Consider the following 17,588-nt stretch of genomic DNA (forward strand, 5'->3'; position numbering starts at 1 on the left):
TTCTTATACATACACTGTCACTTTGACACACAGAATTTTATCGCTTGGGTTAATTTGCATTTCTTAACATGGAGCAGACTTTCATTTTTTCCCTGAAAAAGCAAAATTAAGCTTCCTTTCAGAGTTGAAAACACATTCCATTGTTTACATGGACTATTTGATGAGATTCCTTTAAATAAGAGTGGAGAATTTGGGTAGTATATGACTTCTTTTATCCTTTACCAAAAAATAATTTTTTTCCCATCAGAACTTGTTTTTATTTAGACTTCTGTTTTTTTCTTCTTAAGCTTATTATCTATTGATTTATCATATGCTTATAAATAACTGTTTATAACATAATAAAAAAAGTCATCATGTAAACAAATCAAAATCTAAAGATGTACTGAAATAGAAGCAAAGAAAATAAATCATAACACTGAAGGGAAACAGAAAGAGAAAATTAGAATGAGCCAACCTCAGTTTTACAAAGGTTAGCAGTGACAACTCAGCATATAAGTTTTGGGGGAGATTTAATATCCCTCTTTTTTTTTCATATTTGTCAGCTCAAATGAAAATTCTGTTTGCTATTGCACTAAGAGCAATTTCCTAGAGAAAACAAGTCTTCTACTTAAATTTAAATCTCATTTGGAATTTTCACATTATCTTTTCATTTTGGAAAATTCAGAAAGTAACTCACACAAAGTAAATGTGTGCCATCTGAACCGTAATTTCCAAGCTTATCTCTGTTATCACAGAATGACTGAAATACTTTGTTAATTTAGAATAGTGCTATCCACTTGTATGCAAAAAAATAAAAGAAGAAAAAGGAGTGACTCTTACATGTGCCTAACCCAATGGTTCAAGTTAATTAGACTATAATGTGCACATTTTTAGTTATACAATATTTTTCATAATAATTATATGCTATGGAGACATCTATTAAAAGCCTAAAGTGATCATTTAAATGCAAAATCCCTGATAGAACTCCATTATATTTTTCATACTAAATTAACATTACAGGCTTCTAATGGATGCTTTAATTAGGCATTGATGTTATCAGCAATATTTGGGAAAATAAAATGTGTCACTGTGAAATATTCATTAAGTTCAATTTCTGTCAGTCAATATTAAGTATTTTATGAACCTTATGATTTAAGTAAGAAGCTAAAAGCTAAAGTGAGAAACTAAAAACCTCTTTTGTATGTGCCATTCAAAAATACATGGTCATTAGGTGTCTTTTGTATTTATAACTGCCAAACAACCAGCTTCTCTTTAGTCTTTTATGCTCAGGGAAATTCCATTAGAAGGTTGTCCTAAAGATCCACAAGATGAAAAACAAAAGGTCTATACTAATTGAAATACACATCCTTCAGGAAGCAACTCAAATGCAATGTGTGTGTGTGTGCATATTTGTAGGCACCATTAGAAGAAATTCCATGGGGTGGGGGGAGGGTGGGCAAGAAGAGACAACCAGGAAGCATCACGGAGGACACTGAAATGTCAGGACAGAAAACAAATACACAAAAGGCATGAGCAGTGCACAGGAGGTGAGAGAATCGCAGGCCAAGCAGAGCAATGCTGGAAATGAAGCCGAGATGCTCACCAGTAATTTTCCCATTGGCTTCCAAGGGAGGCTGCCAACTCACAATGACAGCCCGAGGCTTCCCTTCTCGAGTAATGACTGTCAGATCCTTGGGAGCAGAGGTCGGGGCTACGAGATGAAACAGAGACAAGACCTTGTCATTGGATGTGAAAGAAAACAGACGTTTATGAGACTTCTAATCATGATGTTGATGCTCAGAATCCATCGTGCAGTATATCATGTTTATCTTACCAGTTACGAGTTATTTCAAGTGTTTTAATTACACAAGCAAACAAAAATGTATAAAACTAATGTTTTTCCATGGAAGTTAAATGACTTCCAAAGGTGTAAATATAGAAAAGAGAACAGAACATGTGTGAATACAGAGGAGAAAAGTATAATGGGTATTTCTAAGCAAGTGCCACACTACACATGAAAGAATCATTATAAGAACAAAGAAATGTACACATACTTAGTGGGTACACTAAGTACACGTACACATGCCTATGTGTCTCCAAGAGACAGAATTCTGTAACAACTGTAGGATTTATAAATGCAAATGTCACCTAATTCTATATTTTCTTAAAAGCAAGAAGAATAAAAGAATGCATTTAAATGCAGGTTAAAACATCCTGCCTAGGTAAACATACTAAGTATCTCCTAACAAACATAGCAAAGAAGGCAAAAACAAAATTTGAAAATAGAAGAGGTATGGAATCTGCGAAAGTCTTAGTATCAGTCTGGCATGGAATAAGAAGGCATGAAACTCTGCCTTTCTTAGAGTTACTTTTCCCACATGTTGTTGAAAGTGGGCAGAATTTATCACCCCAAAATATGCCTCTTTGGCCTAAGGACAATTTTAGGCTGATTTTTTTTTAAGACCACAGTAGACATAGGAAAAGCTCTGAAAATTTAGTAGATGTTACCCTTTTACAAGAGAAATTTGGGTTTATAAGAGTGTCCCCCTCTCGGCACCAAGAAGAGGGTGACAAAATCTCTAGAAACTTTTATAACTCTGCATTACAAGGACACTCTGGTTTATTGTGATTTGCCTGAAAAGCTCCCATGACTGGCTCCCCACCCCAGAACATATTTTTTTGTTTTTAGTTGGAGATTGTATATAAGGTGATGGCCTGGGCCATTTTAGGGAGTTACTCAGTTTTCCTGAGTATTCTCCATGTATACAGGAGGTATATATGTCATTAAACTCCTGTTTGTTTTTATCCTATTAATTTGTCTTTTATTATGGAGGGGTCTCAGCCAAAGACCTAGAGAATAAAGGGAAAATTATTTTTCTTCTTATATTGTGCTCAATAAAATTTTAAACATATTTTAAAGGTGGCAGTAAACTGGCCAAGCCAGTCCAGTATCTTCCAGGTTTCTTTAAACCTGCTTTCCACTGTTTGTGCTTTGAAATGCAGTGAGTTTTCCTTTCAGGCAAAGCACACAGTGCCCCATGTGGATTATTGATAGTCTTTCTTAGTTACCCTCAGTTTGACCTGGGAAATTTCGGAACACATCTCAGTTCTAAGCTCTGTGATTGGGTTCTAGAGGTATTTCTGAATCTCTGCTTAAGAATGATTGTGTATTACAAGATAGGTACAATTTGGTCCTGATTCTGAATTCTTCGTTTTTACCATCATTCTCTTTGGCTCTTCTGTTGGCCGTATCATGTGGGATCTGAGCAAAACTACTTCCAGTTCCTCTTCCCAAGTATAATTTCAAGTGAAGGAAATATCATCATTTCCATGTACCATATCATTTATTTCCAACGCCCTGATTCTCAAAGCCACTAGTATTCCAGGTTAACCAAAGCTGCACCTAATCATAATAACCTGACAAGGCATCTAATATATTTCAATTAAAAAAAAAATGAAAGCAGGAAGAGAATACATAGGTCTAGTGTAGTTGAACCCAGAGTAAAGAAACTGCATATGTATATGGTTTAATGAACCAAGAATGAGGCCATTCTTGCAAGAAAAGATCTGTGACAGCAAAATACCAAAGAGGCAATAGTGTCTTAGAGAAGGGTTATTCTCATAAAGAGTTCATTCAAGATATTTTCTAAGTCATGGACAGGAAGGTAACATGTAGTCACAAAGTGACTTAGAGTACTATATCAAGCACAATAAGGAATTTTCTGATTATGGAAGAAATTAAAAGAGCTGTCTTTCTAACTACTCAGGATAGTGTGTTTTTTCTTAATTGGGTTAAAATTCCAATTGATGGCTATTTAGAAAACACTCAAATAGTGATGATTAGATTGCTTTACTTAATCTGTTACTGTATTCAAAAAAGATAAAATGACCTCAACTATACCTAACAAAGAAATACACTGAAGAGGTGGTTATTTTTCAAAAACAAAAAACAAAACAAACAACAATAACAAAAAAACACCAAACTATCTAACAACTAATCTATTTCAGGTGTTGTGCAAGTGTTTTCTTTTTCCTCAAGCCATATGGATGTTGGTGAATAGCAATTCTGGTATTGGAATCAATAGCTTCAATGTTTAGGATCACCATGTAAGCTGTACATTGTTTGGACAGGAATGTGGGCCTAATGGCTCCAATCTACTGAGTCAAGCAGAACATCTCTGATCTGTTCCTCTCCAATCTCATGGGTTCTGCCCAGAGGCAACCTTTTAGAAATTCTTCACTGACTACCAATTCTCTGTGGATTAAATGTAAATAAATAACAAATAACAAACACCAGGCCCTGGTATTTACACTGCACTTTCTTTTACAGCCTCATTCCCTCTTGTTGTTCCATGAATCTTGTGCTGCAGTCACTCTGAACATCTTTCTGATACTTTCTCATGTATTTTTGTATATGCCGCTCCTTTCCTTCGAAGTTCCTAGAATGGGTACCTGAAGCGCTACCCTGGCCATACTCAATTATTACTTCTTTTGTGAAACCTTTCTTCATTCCTCCAGACAGAATTTATACTTGGATCTGTTTGTCTTTGCCCAAAACTCTGTGGTTGTATTTCTTACATTATTTCATTTTTTTCTGCTTTATTTCATTATTTCAGGGGTCCTCCCAACTATTTCTATTTTACTTAACTAGAATAAAATTAAGGATTTATCACCTGAACAGAATGAAATGTTTTACTTTAAAGATTTGCCAACCACCCTTACCTTTCTCATAAGCAATTCTAGTGCAAGAGCATAACTATGTGGCCCTATACAGTCTTTAATGTTACTACAGAATTAGAAGCAAACCTAGCATTATTTCATTCAGTTCATTTCCTTCTCACAGTTATAAAGGCCTGAAGACACTTGTGAATTACTTTTTGTTTCTCATCATCACCCAGGAATCTCATCCACATGCTATTTACACTTTTGTCCAGATCATTATCTGCTTTGACAATCACCCCACCTAAAGCAGTTAATATCTTTTTGTCAGGAATGGGTCTCACCGCTAGTATCCCTACAAGGCGATGCAGTTGATGAAAAATCAAGAGAATACATTTATCAAGTCAGATGCTAGGGTGCATTTTGTTTATGAAAGGGAAAAAAATGAATGAATATGCTTGCTTGATAAGGAAATTACTATTCCTTCTCTTTCGTTCAGGGAAGACTCCTTTCATTTCCTTTTAAGAAAAAAGGAGGATCAAGGGCTTTATTCTCCCCATAGTACATAACTCACTCAGCATGTCTTACTCTTCCCTAGAAGCTGTGAACATTGGCACCCAGGGCAGAATTCTAGGAGAAAGAGTTAATATATGTAAACATGTAAAACAGAAGAAGATGAAATATAAAAAGAAGGATGTTGCAATTAAATCAGACATTCTAGAAAACTTCTTATAGAAAGAAGTATCCACAAAATGTAAAAATATTAACAGTGAAATCTCTGAGTTAAAGTCGTAGCTTGGACTAAAAGTTAGAATTGCAATGCCATGGGACAAATTCTAATGGAAAAAGAAATTCAACTTACCCAGAGAGTTTTATTGGTATAATTTTATTTGCAATTTGGAAATGTGTGGTGTAGTTTACCCCTAAACAGAATACCATGAAACCAACCAAAAAGCATGTCAACCCCCTAGTCTTCAGATATTGGGTTTCTATAAACTATAAAAGCCAAGTGTACTGCATGTCTGTTAAGTTATAAATTCAACATTTATGATCCATAGTAAATGTGACTGGTAAAATTTACAGGGAGTTATATTTTCCTGCGATTTGAACTATTTCAAATTGCATGAAGTTTTTTCCATTGTGTTGTCTTATTTCCAAGGAGTGAACAAAACCACAAGAAAACTTCTTCCCATACCCAGTTGAGGTTATTTATGGTAAACATTACAATGTGATTACAGTTGTAATGCAATGTTTTATTTTGTATCCAATTTCTTTCCAAAAAAGTAAATATGCTCCATGATTGCTCATCAAAGACTCAAATGTTTTGGACAGAGTTCAGTGTCTGGATTTCTGCCTTTACTTAAAGGGATTGAAAAAAAGATTGACATTCAGACCCTCAGAGTTAACACCCAGATTAAAACCAGATTACTCAGTATACTGGGGACTCATTTTCTTCTTTTGTAGAGTGGAGAGGATAATGCCAGATATAAAAGTGCTTCGAACTACAAAGAATAAAAAATTTCCTGCAGGATGAAGTGTGGCTTAGACATCACAGTGCATATAAGTTCTAACACAAAACCTGGGAAACACCATTGCCAAAGTCAAAAGTCGAAATTTGGAAGCAAGACTTTCTTCACATACCTGCTTCATACGTGGTGGCATGGGCAGTCATGCTCCATGTGCTTGACCTTCTGTTTTTTGTTACCATGACCGAGAACTCATACATCGTGTTGGGTTTGAGGCCTGTTGCTGTGTAACTCAGAGATGTTGTGTCTTCTGACTGTACAAGTGGGAAATAAGCAAAGAGAAAAAAGATGAACTCTATCAACTTGGTAAATCAAACCATGTACAGAGACTACCAAACAACCCAAAAACCGTCTATTTCCAAACAGCATAAAAGCTATGACAGAATTGGCTCTACTTCCCTTCTGTCAACCAGTTTACACTGGCTGACTGTACATCTAAAATATGATGGATAAAATCAGGTGTGACGTTGTCCAGAGGGGCGGCTAGATGATTAATTTTCCCAAGTAGGGCAATAACCACCGTGTCAGGACCAATTCTATTTGTTTCTGTCAATTCTGTTTTTAAGGTAATCTTCACTGACTTTAATTTGTTTGTAATAATCAAAATCATTTTCACAGAAATTTTCATCTATGTATTTTAAGTAGATCATCATGATTATTTTTCACTAGTAATAACATTAATTTTAGAGTTCTGCTTCTTGTGATTAAAAAAAAAATTCTTGAGAGTACAAACTTTTCGTGATTCCAGAATCTATTTGGGTATTATAAAAAATAGATAAAAGCAACGTTGTATTATGTGGTCTTCTTTTGTGCAGTGTTCTCATTAAGCACACATTTCAGTATGGTCACTACAGCAACTGATTAGGAGGGAACAATAAATTGGATAAGTATTAAATGATTATATAAAGTGTTAGTATTATTTCTCTTTTGAAACCATTCTTTGTCTCTCTTTTTTTTAATTTTGAAAAATTTTTTATTTATTTGTGTGTGAGAGACAGTACAAGCAGGGGAGTGTCAGAGAGAGAGGGAGATACAGAATCTGAAGCAGGCTCCAGGCTCTGAGCTAGCTGTCAGCACAGAACCCGACACGGGGATCAAACCCATGAACCTTGAGATCATGACCTGAGCTGAAGTCAGACACTTAACTGACTGAGCCACCCAGGCGTCCCCTTTCTTTGTCTCTTAAATAGCAGGTTAAAGATATTTTAGTAGAAAGTAAATTACCTGTTTTTATTGCTTACTCAAGAAATCAAAATGTTAAGGAAAAAATAGTTTAATCTTCCAGGTTAATGCATATTTTCCATATGATCAGGCAAATTTAGCCCATTTATGCCTCTCGTAAGTATCAGGTTATGCTTGGTATTTAGATCTTGATCCTCCTCCAAAGTTTCATATTTATTTTCACTTTTATATTCATTACATTTGTTATACATCTGTGTCTAGAAAATTGAGGAAAGTTCTTTTTCCCCATCTATGTCACACCTATCTCCTCCCATACTACTGTAGTGTGGTATATCTTTTTTATTGTACTATGAATCCTTAGATTATAGCTATGAAAATCCTACATTTCATTACAAAACCAAATAAATATTTAAGTGTACTAATAACATTTTGATGATGTGCTCATCCATCCTATTAAAGTGATGACCTCATAAACATCTATCAGAAGGTCTTCTTTAAAAAAGCCGTAAAAATGTGGGCCCTAAGTAAATGTAAAAATACACTGTAGACTCAGGAAGATAGAATCCCATCAAATAAAATACAACATAGACAGCTAGTATCTGACATGCTGAAATGTAACTTCCAATCCTGTCTTCTTCACTATCATGAACATTTTGAAGTCTTAGAAATGGAAATAAGGGAGAAATGGACAAAGAGAAATATTTCAGCTAGGACAAAAGGATCAAGCTTTTTATAAAACTAGTTTCTCTGACAAAGAGATAAAAGTCACTGGCATTTGGGAGGCCGCTAAGTAATACTGTCCTTGCTTGTGTTCTAGAATGACACACTTGCATTCCGTACATACCATGAATTCACTGGGTTTTCTCAGGAACTTCATGGAAGATTCCGGCTCAGAATAAATCATTAGCCTAGAAGTACTTTGGAAATTCATGGCCAGCTATTTTTGTGAGCATAGAATACCCGGGAACTATCTCTCTGAGGCTCAGTTTGCTCATCCATAAAATGGAGATAACCGTAGCACTGACCTTCTAGCATTATTTAAAGTGTAAAATAAAATATAGTATCTTGTCCAGGGAAGGTTATAGATGTGCTAGCTACAATATTTCATGCATTGTCTAATGTGATATTTAACTTTAAGGCATGTGTTAGGTACCCTATTGAGAGGGATATCTTGAGGGGGAGACTGAGTCTTTTTTTTTTTTTAATGTTTTATTTATTTCTAGGAGAGAGAGAGAGACAGCGTGAACACGGGAGGGTCAGAGAGAGAGGGAGTCACAGACTGAAACAGGCTCCAGGCTCTGAGCTGGCAGTCAGCACAGAGCCCGACGCAGGGCTCGAACCCATGAACGGTGAGATCATGACCTAAGCGAAAGTCGGACGTTTAACCGACTAAGCCACCCAGGCGCCCCAGGGGGAGACTGATATCCATGTTATTTTTTTGCACTGAGAAAAAAGACTAACTTTATTTTATTTTATTTTACAAATAGTTTATTGTCAAGTTGGTTTCCATATAACGCCCAGTGCTCATCCCCACAAATGCCCTCCTCCATGCCCATCTCCCCCTTCCCCCCCCACACCCATCAGTCCTCAGTTTGTTCTCAGCATTTAAGAGTCTCTCATTGTAATACCCATGTTATATCTGGTAAGCCCTAGTCAATACTCAATGAATGTATTTTGAATAGAAATTAGTATAAAACATCATGTGATTAATCATTTTAGTAGAAACTAAATTACAGAACATTGCTCCTTCTGATAAGGAAAATCAAAACAGAGTTTTAGACAATGTTTGTACTCTGGCTTGATTTGGGATTAAATGAAATAGAAGGGTACTCTGGTGGGGATCACCTAGGATAATGCCATAAGGTCACCCAAGCTCTAGCTATAGTTCCACAGGAAATTTTTTTCAAGTTATACAGTCTACCTTTGTCTTCATAAAGGACATGCTTAATTATGGAGAATCTTAGTTTTTTTTTTGTTTTGTTTTTGTTTTTTTTTTTTATGGTAGGTGTGAATAAGCCAGCCATATAGATGAGAACAATGAGATTAAGTTCAGTGACATGACGGGACACAGCAAAACCAACTGTTGTGCCCACGTCATTTGACTCCATGTCCTGATTTTTCTCCCTCTATCTTGTGTATGCTCCACCTACCTTCTAATGCTGTACTGGGGAGTGAGATGAAGTAGGCATGAAAGTAGTTAAAAGTTCACAATGTAAAATCCAAGCATTCTATTACCATTATTTGTAAAACTTAAGTTTATGGCACTACTTTCTAGTGAACTAGATATGTTCTGTATTCATCTTTGCTCTCTGGGTTACTCCACTCTTTCCTCTAACCCTCTTCTTCACAGGGGTGTGGATGTAGAGCATGGGTGTGTAAGAAGGGGGGACAGAAGGGTAGTAACTGAAAGCCTTACGTCAGGGAAGATGGTGGGAAGAGGAACATTTAAAATCTTTTTTTCTATTCCCAGATATCAATCCATGAGAGAAATCAGCCTCCACTTATAAAACAGCTTTTGGGTTGAGTCTTACTTTGTAGGCATTCTCTGTGAGACTCAATAATTCTGTGTCTGCTGTATTAACCATTCAACTGAAATAATTTGCCTCAAGAAATTTTGGAACTTAAGAACAATCATTGTCCCTCACAACATTTCACATACTGGCAAAGTACCCATGGCCATTCTGTGAAATGAATGTATCGGCAAAGTACAGCAATTATGAGCATAAAATTTTTAAAGTAGTCTTTTAAAAGTAAACTTAGAATTGGGCAATCTTTATATAAAGAGAGACTTTAAAAAAATGTTCTCATATGTTTCATTGGTTGTCTTATCTGATAATGCTATCTTTATTTATAGTTGTGCTGAGTCTTAAATCTAATACTGCAAGGAGATGGATAGGGTACTTACAACATATGTTATATCAATGATACTATTTGGACTTGCCTGGAGAGTTTTTCCAAATACCTGACCTAGCAGGGAGGCAATACCAAAGAAAGCTTTTTAAAATGGTTTCAACTAAAACTGATTTATGATGAAATGTCAGTTTTATGCCACTTAAAATTTGAAAGAGACTAGAAGCAGATCCAGCATGGCTACAGGAAGAAAGAGGCAGATTTAGAATATTATTGGTAGGATTTTGCTTAATCTCCAGGTTCTTTAGAGTCTGACACTCCCAAGGGATATTGTCATCCCTGAAATCACCTCTGGCTAGAGGCAGGATTAAGCAAGATGGCGGTTTAGTGGAAAGAACACTGGTTAAAATATCAGGAAGTTCAAATTCTTCATAAAATATGAAGAAGCAGAAGGACCAGGATTGAACTATTGGTTCCTTGGTTATTTGGTTATTTGGTAACACGTATGATCTTATTTTTAAAGCTAACTTCTTGATCCCAAATGCTCATTTTGTAAAGCTTTATATTTTAAATGTGCGTTCATATATTATCTCACATGAATAGCCTATGAATTCTTTGAAGTGAAGCAATGGAACTGCGTGTCTTACCCATTCCAAAGTTATAAATAATATGTCAAGTAGCAACAACTAAACTGTGTTTAACTGCCTCTATAATCTAGTGCTGTTCTAGGTACATAGTAGGTACTTGATAGTCACTTGTTGCTTTTCTCATTTTTTTTCTATATTTTGTGTACTGTTTGTATATACTAATATTGTGGCAGGCTTAGGTGGTAACAAAATTGTCCCCTTATGTAACTGTTTGTTGGTGTTACTGAAGCTGGCTGACAGAGATTTAAAAGTAGTGAAGAAAATGCCTCAAATATCTATCTCTCCAGAGCTCTTAACGGTATTATAGGATGCGTCAGTGAAAGGGGCTGGTGCCATTCATATTGGTCAAAGGGGAGAATGCACTGGGGCTTTCTTTACCACATGGGTATGTTTCAAGGCTAACTGAGGAAGTAAATGCTAATGGCTTCGAGTGTTTTCTAAGGACCTTATTACAAAATCCTGCAACTGTGTTCCCAGCTGTATTCACTGTCAAATGGGTCTCCGTAACATTAATAGGGTTACCTTTGGTGTCAATCTAGATTTCAAATAAAAAGAAAGACACCAAAATCTATCCAGAAAATTAATGTGGAGTCCTGCTATTTTCAAAGGAAAATGGCATTCCCCTGTACAGAATCAATTTATTTATACAAATGCAGCATCTGGTGGAACTCAAATAATATTTTGCATTTCTTGATGTTTTTCTACCTTGCCTTAGAATTGTTTCCTAAGATACAATTATTCCCATTCTAATTTTAGATATTGAGTTATTAAAATGCCTTGTTTTCCATTTAGTGCCACGGCAGCAAAATGACTCATGACAGTCCAGGAAGCATTCAAAACAATGTATTAAGCAAATGACAGTTCATTTTAAATTTTACACTATCAATTAGAACTTCACCTTGTATTTCGCATTCGCAGAAAAGCTGGTCCTCCACCGGACAGTGTAAAGTCGCACTTCAGATGTTTTTTGGTTCTTAGGGACAGAGTTGTCTGCCCAGCTGACCCTCACAGCATCGTGGGTAAGAGCCACAGCCTGTACACCTACTGGTGGGAGCATGGGGGTGGAGACATCTGGGACCGAGGTGGGGAAATCATCAAGCAAAGGATAATAATCAACTGGGTCAGTGGGATCTGGGTTTAAAAACCCGCCAAATGAAACAAACAAATACATAAATAAAAGAGTTAAAAAAATAAATATCAGTGGTAACACATCACAATGAGTTAAATGCATGGCAATAATGATGAAAGGGAACATGAGAAGAACAGAAAAAAATACAATTAATTCAATCGGAAAACTCATTAGAAACAGTATTGCTATATTACAAAAATAACTGACTATTTTCTACAATTCACTCATTTCCTTACAGTGGTTTTATCAGCTCCACTTTTGGTGGTCACTTCTAGTTATATATTTTAAAAGTCCATTTCTTCTTGGAGTGTTGCACATTGCTTCTTAAAAGGTTTAGCATAGAACTTATCAGTTTTATAACTACACAGATAACTTAAAATAACAAGATCCAAAGGAGTATCTGGTTTATTTCCTCCTGTGAAGGAAAAAAATGCCTATCTGATACCTATTTGTTTATGTTTGTTTATTTTTCTCCTTTTCTAACTTGATTTGGTTTCTCTAATGCTTTCATTATTGCTTAGCTTATATCTGCATAAGTATTGTTTGAGCAGGAAACAAACAATAAAGACCAAAGGGCTCTGTGGTCCATAGCAATCTGTCTATGGTTATGATTGCATAAAACTAGACTGACCAAGTCCATGGTCCACATGGTCTAATGATATGCTTGATAACTAGGTTTCTTGTAGCACTTGGTACAGCAGGTTTTCTTAGATTGAAACCCTTAAAGAAAGCATGGAAGTGTCCATTTTACTCCATTCTCACAGAGTAATTAGCTAAGTTTTTAGACTTTTAAGGCATACCTAGATTCTGTATTACTTGTTCCCTAATGTCAGGCTCCATGGAAAGACTTTATATTATTGACAGGAGACAGAATGAACTGTGTAAGGTACACACGTGCTTTGTTCCATTAACATAATCAGAACCTGCATAAAGCTGTGTATGGCTTTATAAAATTCTCTAGAAAAAAATCCTGTACTCTTTTTATGCTGGGGATATCAGAATCAGAGGAGCTTATTTTCTGGCCATCGTAAGGGTTCAATTTTGAGCCTTTTATTTTATACCTAAGACTTTTACATTTTTGAAATTTTACCTTTAAATCATGTAATATATTCTCACTAACAGAAAGGAAAGGAGCCTTCAGCCTGGGCCTATGATGACCTGCTAAAATGTAGAGTATCTGAAGCAGTGTACATACAGAGTTTATATTTTTAAATAGCCTAGTTCCAAGCACAGCAGCTGCTGGCTGGTTTTGATTACTTCACTTTGTCCACCATATTTCAAATGCCTATCCCCTACTCATCACTCTGTTTTCCAATGAATTATTTAGTAGTTTACTGGGCTGTGGTCTTTGGAGCAAAATATAAAACCTGAAAACAAAAACAGAACAAAAGGAAAGGAAAAAAAGGGAGAAAGGGAAAGAAAGAAAAATGTGTGTTTAAAATTTAATGACAGAGCCCAGGCTTTCCATATTTCCTTTGATGTGTCTTTTTATTAAGGGCTCCTTTAAACCCAAATGGATTTATGAAATGATGAAACGGGAGCTGAAGAGTGTCAAGGAGGATCCCGATCAGTCATCAGGTTGGTGTTTGGTGGCAGGTGTTTTGGCTAAACTGAGGCTGGTGCTGCCTCACTTGTTTCTATTCTTAGCTGACTTTCTAAGAAGGTTATATTCACAGGAAGACTGCTCTGAATCACAGACTTCTTTGTGCACTGACCTAAGAATGTGTTATACAAGGTTCATTGTATCTTTGGCTAATCTGGCCCTTAAACCTATATGAATGTAGTAATCTGTCACAGGTGTCATATAAGTGTCATATATGAGGTTTTGAAAAGTAGCAATTCTACTTCAAGAAATGCTGACATTCAGTCTGGCTGTTTCTGGATTGTAGAAGAGTATATTTTTCATGACTTGGGGAGTTTCTTGGAGTCTCAGTTCCAGAATGCATTCCTCAAATTTCAAGTAATGTTGTTTGTTGGTATTTATCTGTGGACTTACATAACGTACGGATTTCTATATCTGGCCAAGTTTTTCTTGACTTTTTTTAGGGAATTTGTTTTTGGGCATGGCTTGTCACTCTACTTGCTATCTGTTTTAAGTTGGAAATTTGTACCATCAAATACAAGAGCCACTGATTACACGAACAATTTAAATTTGAATTAAAATTAAATACAATTAAAAAATCACTTCTGTTGCACTAGTCAATTTTAAGTATTCCATGGACATAAAAGCCAATCTATCATCTTGGATAGTATAGATATGGAGCTTTTCCAATAAAGCAGAATGTTCTAGTGGAGAGCAAGCACTGCACTAAACACATAAATGCCACATACACCCCTAATTATCTTTCTCTCAAGACAGAAACTTTTTGAGTAGTTAAGTTAAAAATATTCTGTTGTTGCCAGACAACTTTTTCTGGTTTTCAGGTGCCTTATATGCTATGGATTTGCAGTGGTTATATTCAAGAGTAAAAACTAAATGAATCAAAAATTAAAAAGACAAAACATAACCTCAAACATTTTGCTAAAAAGAGAAGCCTATTTGGTTCCTAATAGATGTCTTCGTAAGAGTTCATGAATTTTTGGTTAACATATCAATGTTCAAGGCAAGCTTTTAAAATAATAACATAATTTTGCATCTGGATTATATTTCATTCAGACATTGATGAAACAGTTGAGAATAAACAAATTCTTCAAACAACACACCCTTTTACTCCCTTGCCCTCTTCCCCTCTCCAGGCTCAAAATGTCTTTTTCTTGCAACAATAAGAAATAAAAAGCTCTACTGCAAAAGTAAAACTCTTAACATACCCGCTTGACCATGTGAAACTTTCCTCAGCTCTAAGACTAATATATTGAGGATGAGATGAGGTTCCAGAGTGTGCCAACATCTAAGAGCACGTACCCGTAGAAAGCACCGTGGCCTGATACTTACTCCAGCCTGATGCATTTATTGCCTGTGATTTTTGATTTACTTAATGCTGGCCTCTCCAAGTCTGCTCATGGGAATACTTGAAGAAGCTCGAAGACAGAGAACGTCTTCTCTGTGGCATTATGATACATTTATTGATAGAATTTCTTCCAGAGCCTTAACCTTTGATTCCATGTATTTGTCCTTTGTTCTCCATGAAGTGGGGAAACACATTAAAATAAGTCTGCTGCATCCAGGAAAAGTGTATACTTTCTCTCTGGAAAGGACTGGTTTTATTCATTCCTCTTCAGCCCCTTACTGACTTTGTTTCATTTAGAAAATGCCTCACACGATTTCCAAGTCTTGGTATCCATTTATTTCCCAGATCCTATTAGATCCATTAGGATTAGAGTCTTATCAGGAAAAAAATAGTCTTATGGATCACTGGTGTTTTAGAAATCACTCTGGGAATGCCATATGCCGAGGATCAAAGAATTACAATAAATGTGAAGACAGAAGTTAACATCCCAAATGGTTCTTTCTGAGCAGCTTATCTTCAGTTTATTTAAACTCTACTATTTTTATGACTACTACTTCCTACTCAAAAACTGATTTTTAGAGAGGGTCACCTAAGTGTCCCTTCTTTGTGGGCTTTAGTTTTGATAAGAAAATAGTTCGAAAAGACTAGCAATAGTATAATCTGTGTGGCCTGAATACAAGGTCAAGGTCATGTTGATGAGCTGTTGCTCAACATCTTTTACCATAGGCAGGAAAAAGATGGTGTACTAAAATATTATGGAAAGGAGAAGCACAGCTAAAGTAGGCTGCTGTTTCCCAAAGAATCCCGCTGCTGGCAGATGAGAACATAAGGGGCAATGAAAGTTCTAGATACCTCCGTCAGGCTATGCTTCCATTCTGGACTTCCATCTGCCTCATCTCTCTGTGTTTAGAAATTGTATGTTTGATAGTAAAGATTCTCTAAGGTAATACTTCTTATGTGCCCTCCTAGAGAGACATGAGTCCCTTTGCTAACACAATGAGAGATCTATACTGTCTCCATAGACAAATGAATATATTGACACATACCCCAAATTTTGCATACCATGTGAAGCAGATCATAGACCTTGAAAATAGCAGCCAAAGATCCAAGGGACTATGGACCAACAACTTTGCCTTACAAGAAAGTCTGGATGAACTCGGTAAAGTGATGGTATATTCTGCAACCATCAAGTGAATTCATTTTACAGCTGTGTATTAAGATAGTCTACAAATGGAGCTTTTGAGTTTGGAAAACAAACTGTACAAAGTTTATATAAATTTAGGGGGTAGCAAACGATCCCACTCTTTATTCTATGTTGATTTATTCCTCCTTGTCAGGAGATACCTAGTAATTTTCCATGTCCTCTAGTTCTTACTATGAAATCCTGCTCTCAGATCCCTTATTCTCATTAAGGTGAAAGAAAGTGGTAAGTTAAATGAGGTCTGAGGCTTGTGAGTTTTGAGAGGGGGCAGAATCCAAGTATTCATTAAAAAGATGGACCTCTTGGGTTTTACCTTCAGATTTTAGACATAAGGCTATTGGGGGTGATTGTGTGACTTTTTAGCGACTCTGAACAGCACCCCCCCCCCAAAGAGGTACTTATTCTATTTGTTTTTACAGTAGACATCATGGCCAACATGGAGCCCAATGTGGGGCTTGAACTTACAACCCTGATATCAAGACCTGAGCTGAGATCAAGAGTTGGGCACTTAACCCACTGAGCCACCTTGTATTTATTCTATTTTTTAATAAATGCCTTGTATTTATTCTATTTTTGAGTAAGCCTAGCCTTATTCTGCAAATCGTCTCCATAAATGTCTTTGATCTCACTCCTTTCTGAGTTCCTTGGGCTCTTTTTCTCTTCTGTGCTGCCTTTACACTCCAGTTCACATAAGAATTCCTAGAGGTGTTAAACTTTGGAAGCAGCAAGTACTTTCAATGTCATGATTCTCTGGGCACTGTTAGGGTGACCTGTAGTTCTTGGTTCAGGGAAAGGCCACCTGTGTGACTAAGCCTAGTCCTAGTCCAAACCAATCCCAGGAGGTCAATCCTTGTTTATCACATTAGCTTGAAGGAGCCTCTGTAGAGAAGCCTGTGGCCATCTGGGCATTTGGCAGCTTTTATGTGGAAACTTTCCTGCCTAAATTGCACTGATCTGCAGGATGAGACAAGATCAGAATGAAGAGTGGTATTTGGGCACTAAACTATGAGCTACTTGGAGAAGACAGAGAAGGAGAGATCCCTATTCTCGAAGTCTACACACTAATTTATAGACTGACTTCCTCTCAATTTTGAAAACCAAAAACATAATGATGTGTGTATATGTATATATATATGTATATCCAAACACACACACACACATGCACACACACACACACACACACACTCATAAGGCTCAGAACATGACTACATAGATTTTGGTTTTGTTCACTGTATTTTGTTTTATTTTTCTTTAGGCATTTGGTTTTGTGTTTGCCACGACAACTCAAACACTGAGTACCTCATCACGAGAGGATTAACTATTTTAGCTTACCTGTTAGAGATCTGGTGGTGGCACTTTCATAAAGAGGAACTCCTTCTCCTGCATTGTTAAAAGCTTTTAGAGAGATGACGTAATGGGAACTGGACTCTGAAGAGAAACAGAAAGAAAAGGAACATGTTGATTTAT

General features: G+C 36.3%; 1 protein-coding gene across 1 annotated transcript in view; it reads right to left on the reverse strand.

The window, feature by feature from the left end:
- DCC (DCC netrin 1 receptor) overlaps positions 1–17,588 on the reverse strand; it is a 750,532-nt gene that overhangs the window by 117,720 nt on the left and 615,224 nt on the right. Inside the window, exons 16-19 of the mRNA XM_077777558.1 lie at positions 17,454–17,549; positions 11,742–11,974; positions 6,280–6,418; positions 1,583–1,690 (exon numbers count right to left, since the gene is read on the reverse strand). Of these exons, the coding sequence (XP_077633684.1) occupies positions 1,583–1,690; positions 6,280–6,418; positions 11,742–11,974; positions 17,454–17,549 (576 nt within the window). The remainder of the gene's footprint in view (positions 1–1,582; positions 1,691–6,279; positions 6,419–11,741; positions 11,975–17,453; positions 17,550–17,588) is intronic.

Source organism: Crocuta crocuta, unplaced genomic scaffold, assembly GCF_008692635.1.
Source record: "Crocuta crocuta isolate KB4526 unplaced genomic scaffold, BGI_CrCroc_1.0 scaffold36, whole genome shotgun sequence".
Lineage (NCBI taxonomy): Eukaryota > Metazoa > Chordata > Mammalia > Carnivora > Hyaenidae > Crocuta > Crocuta crocuta.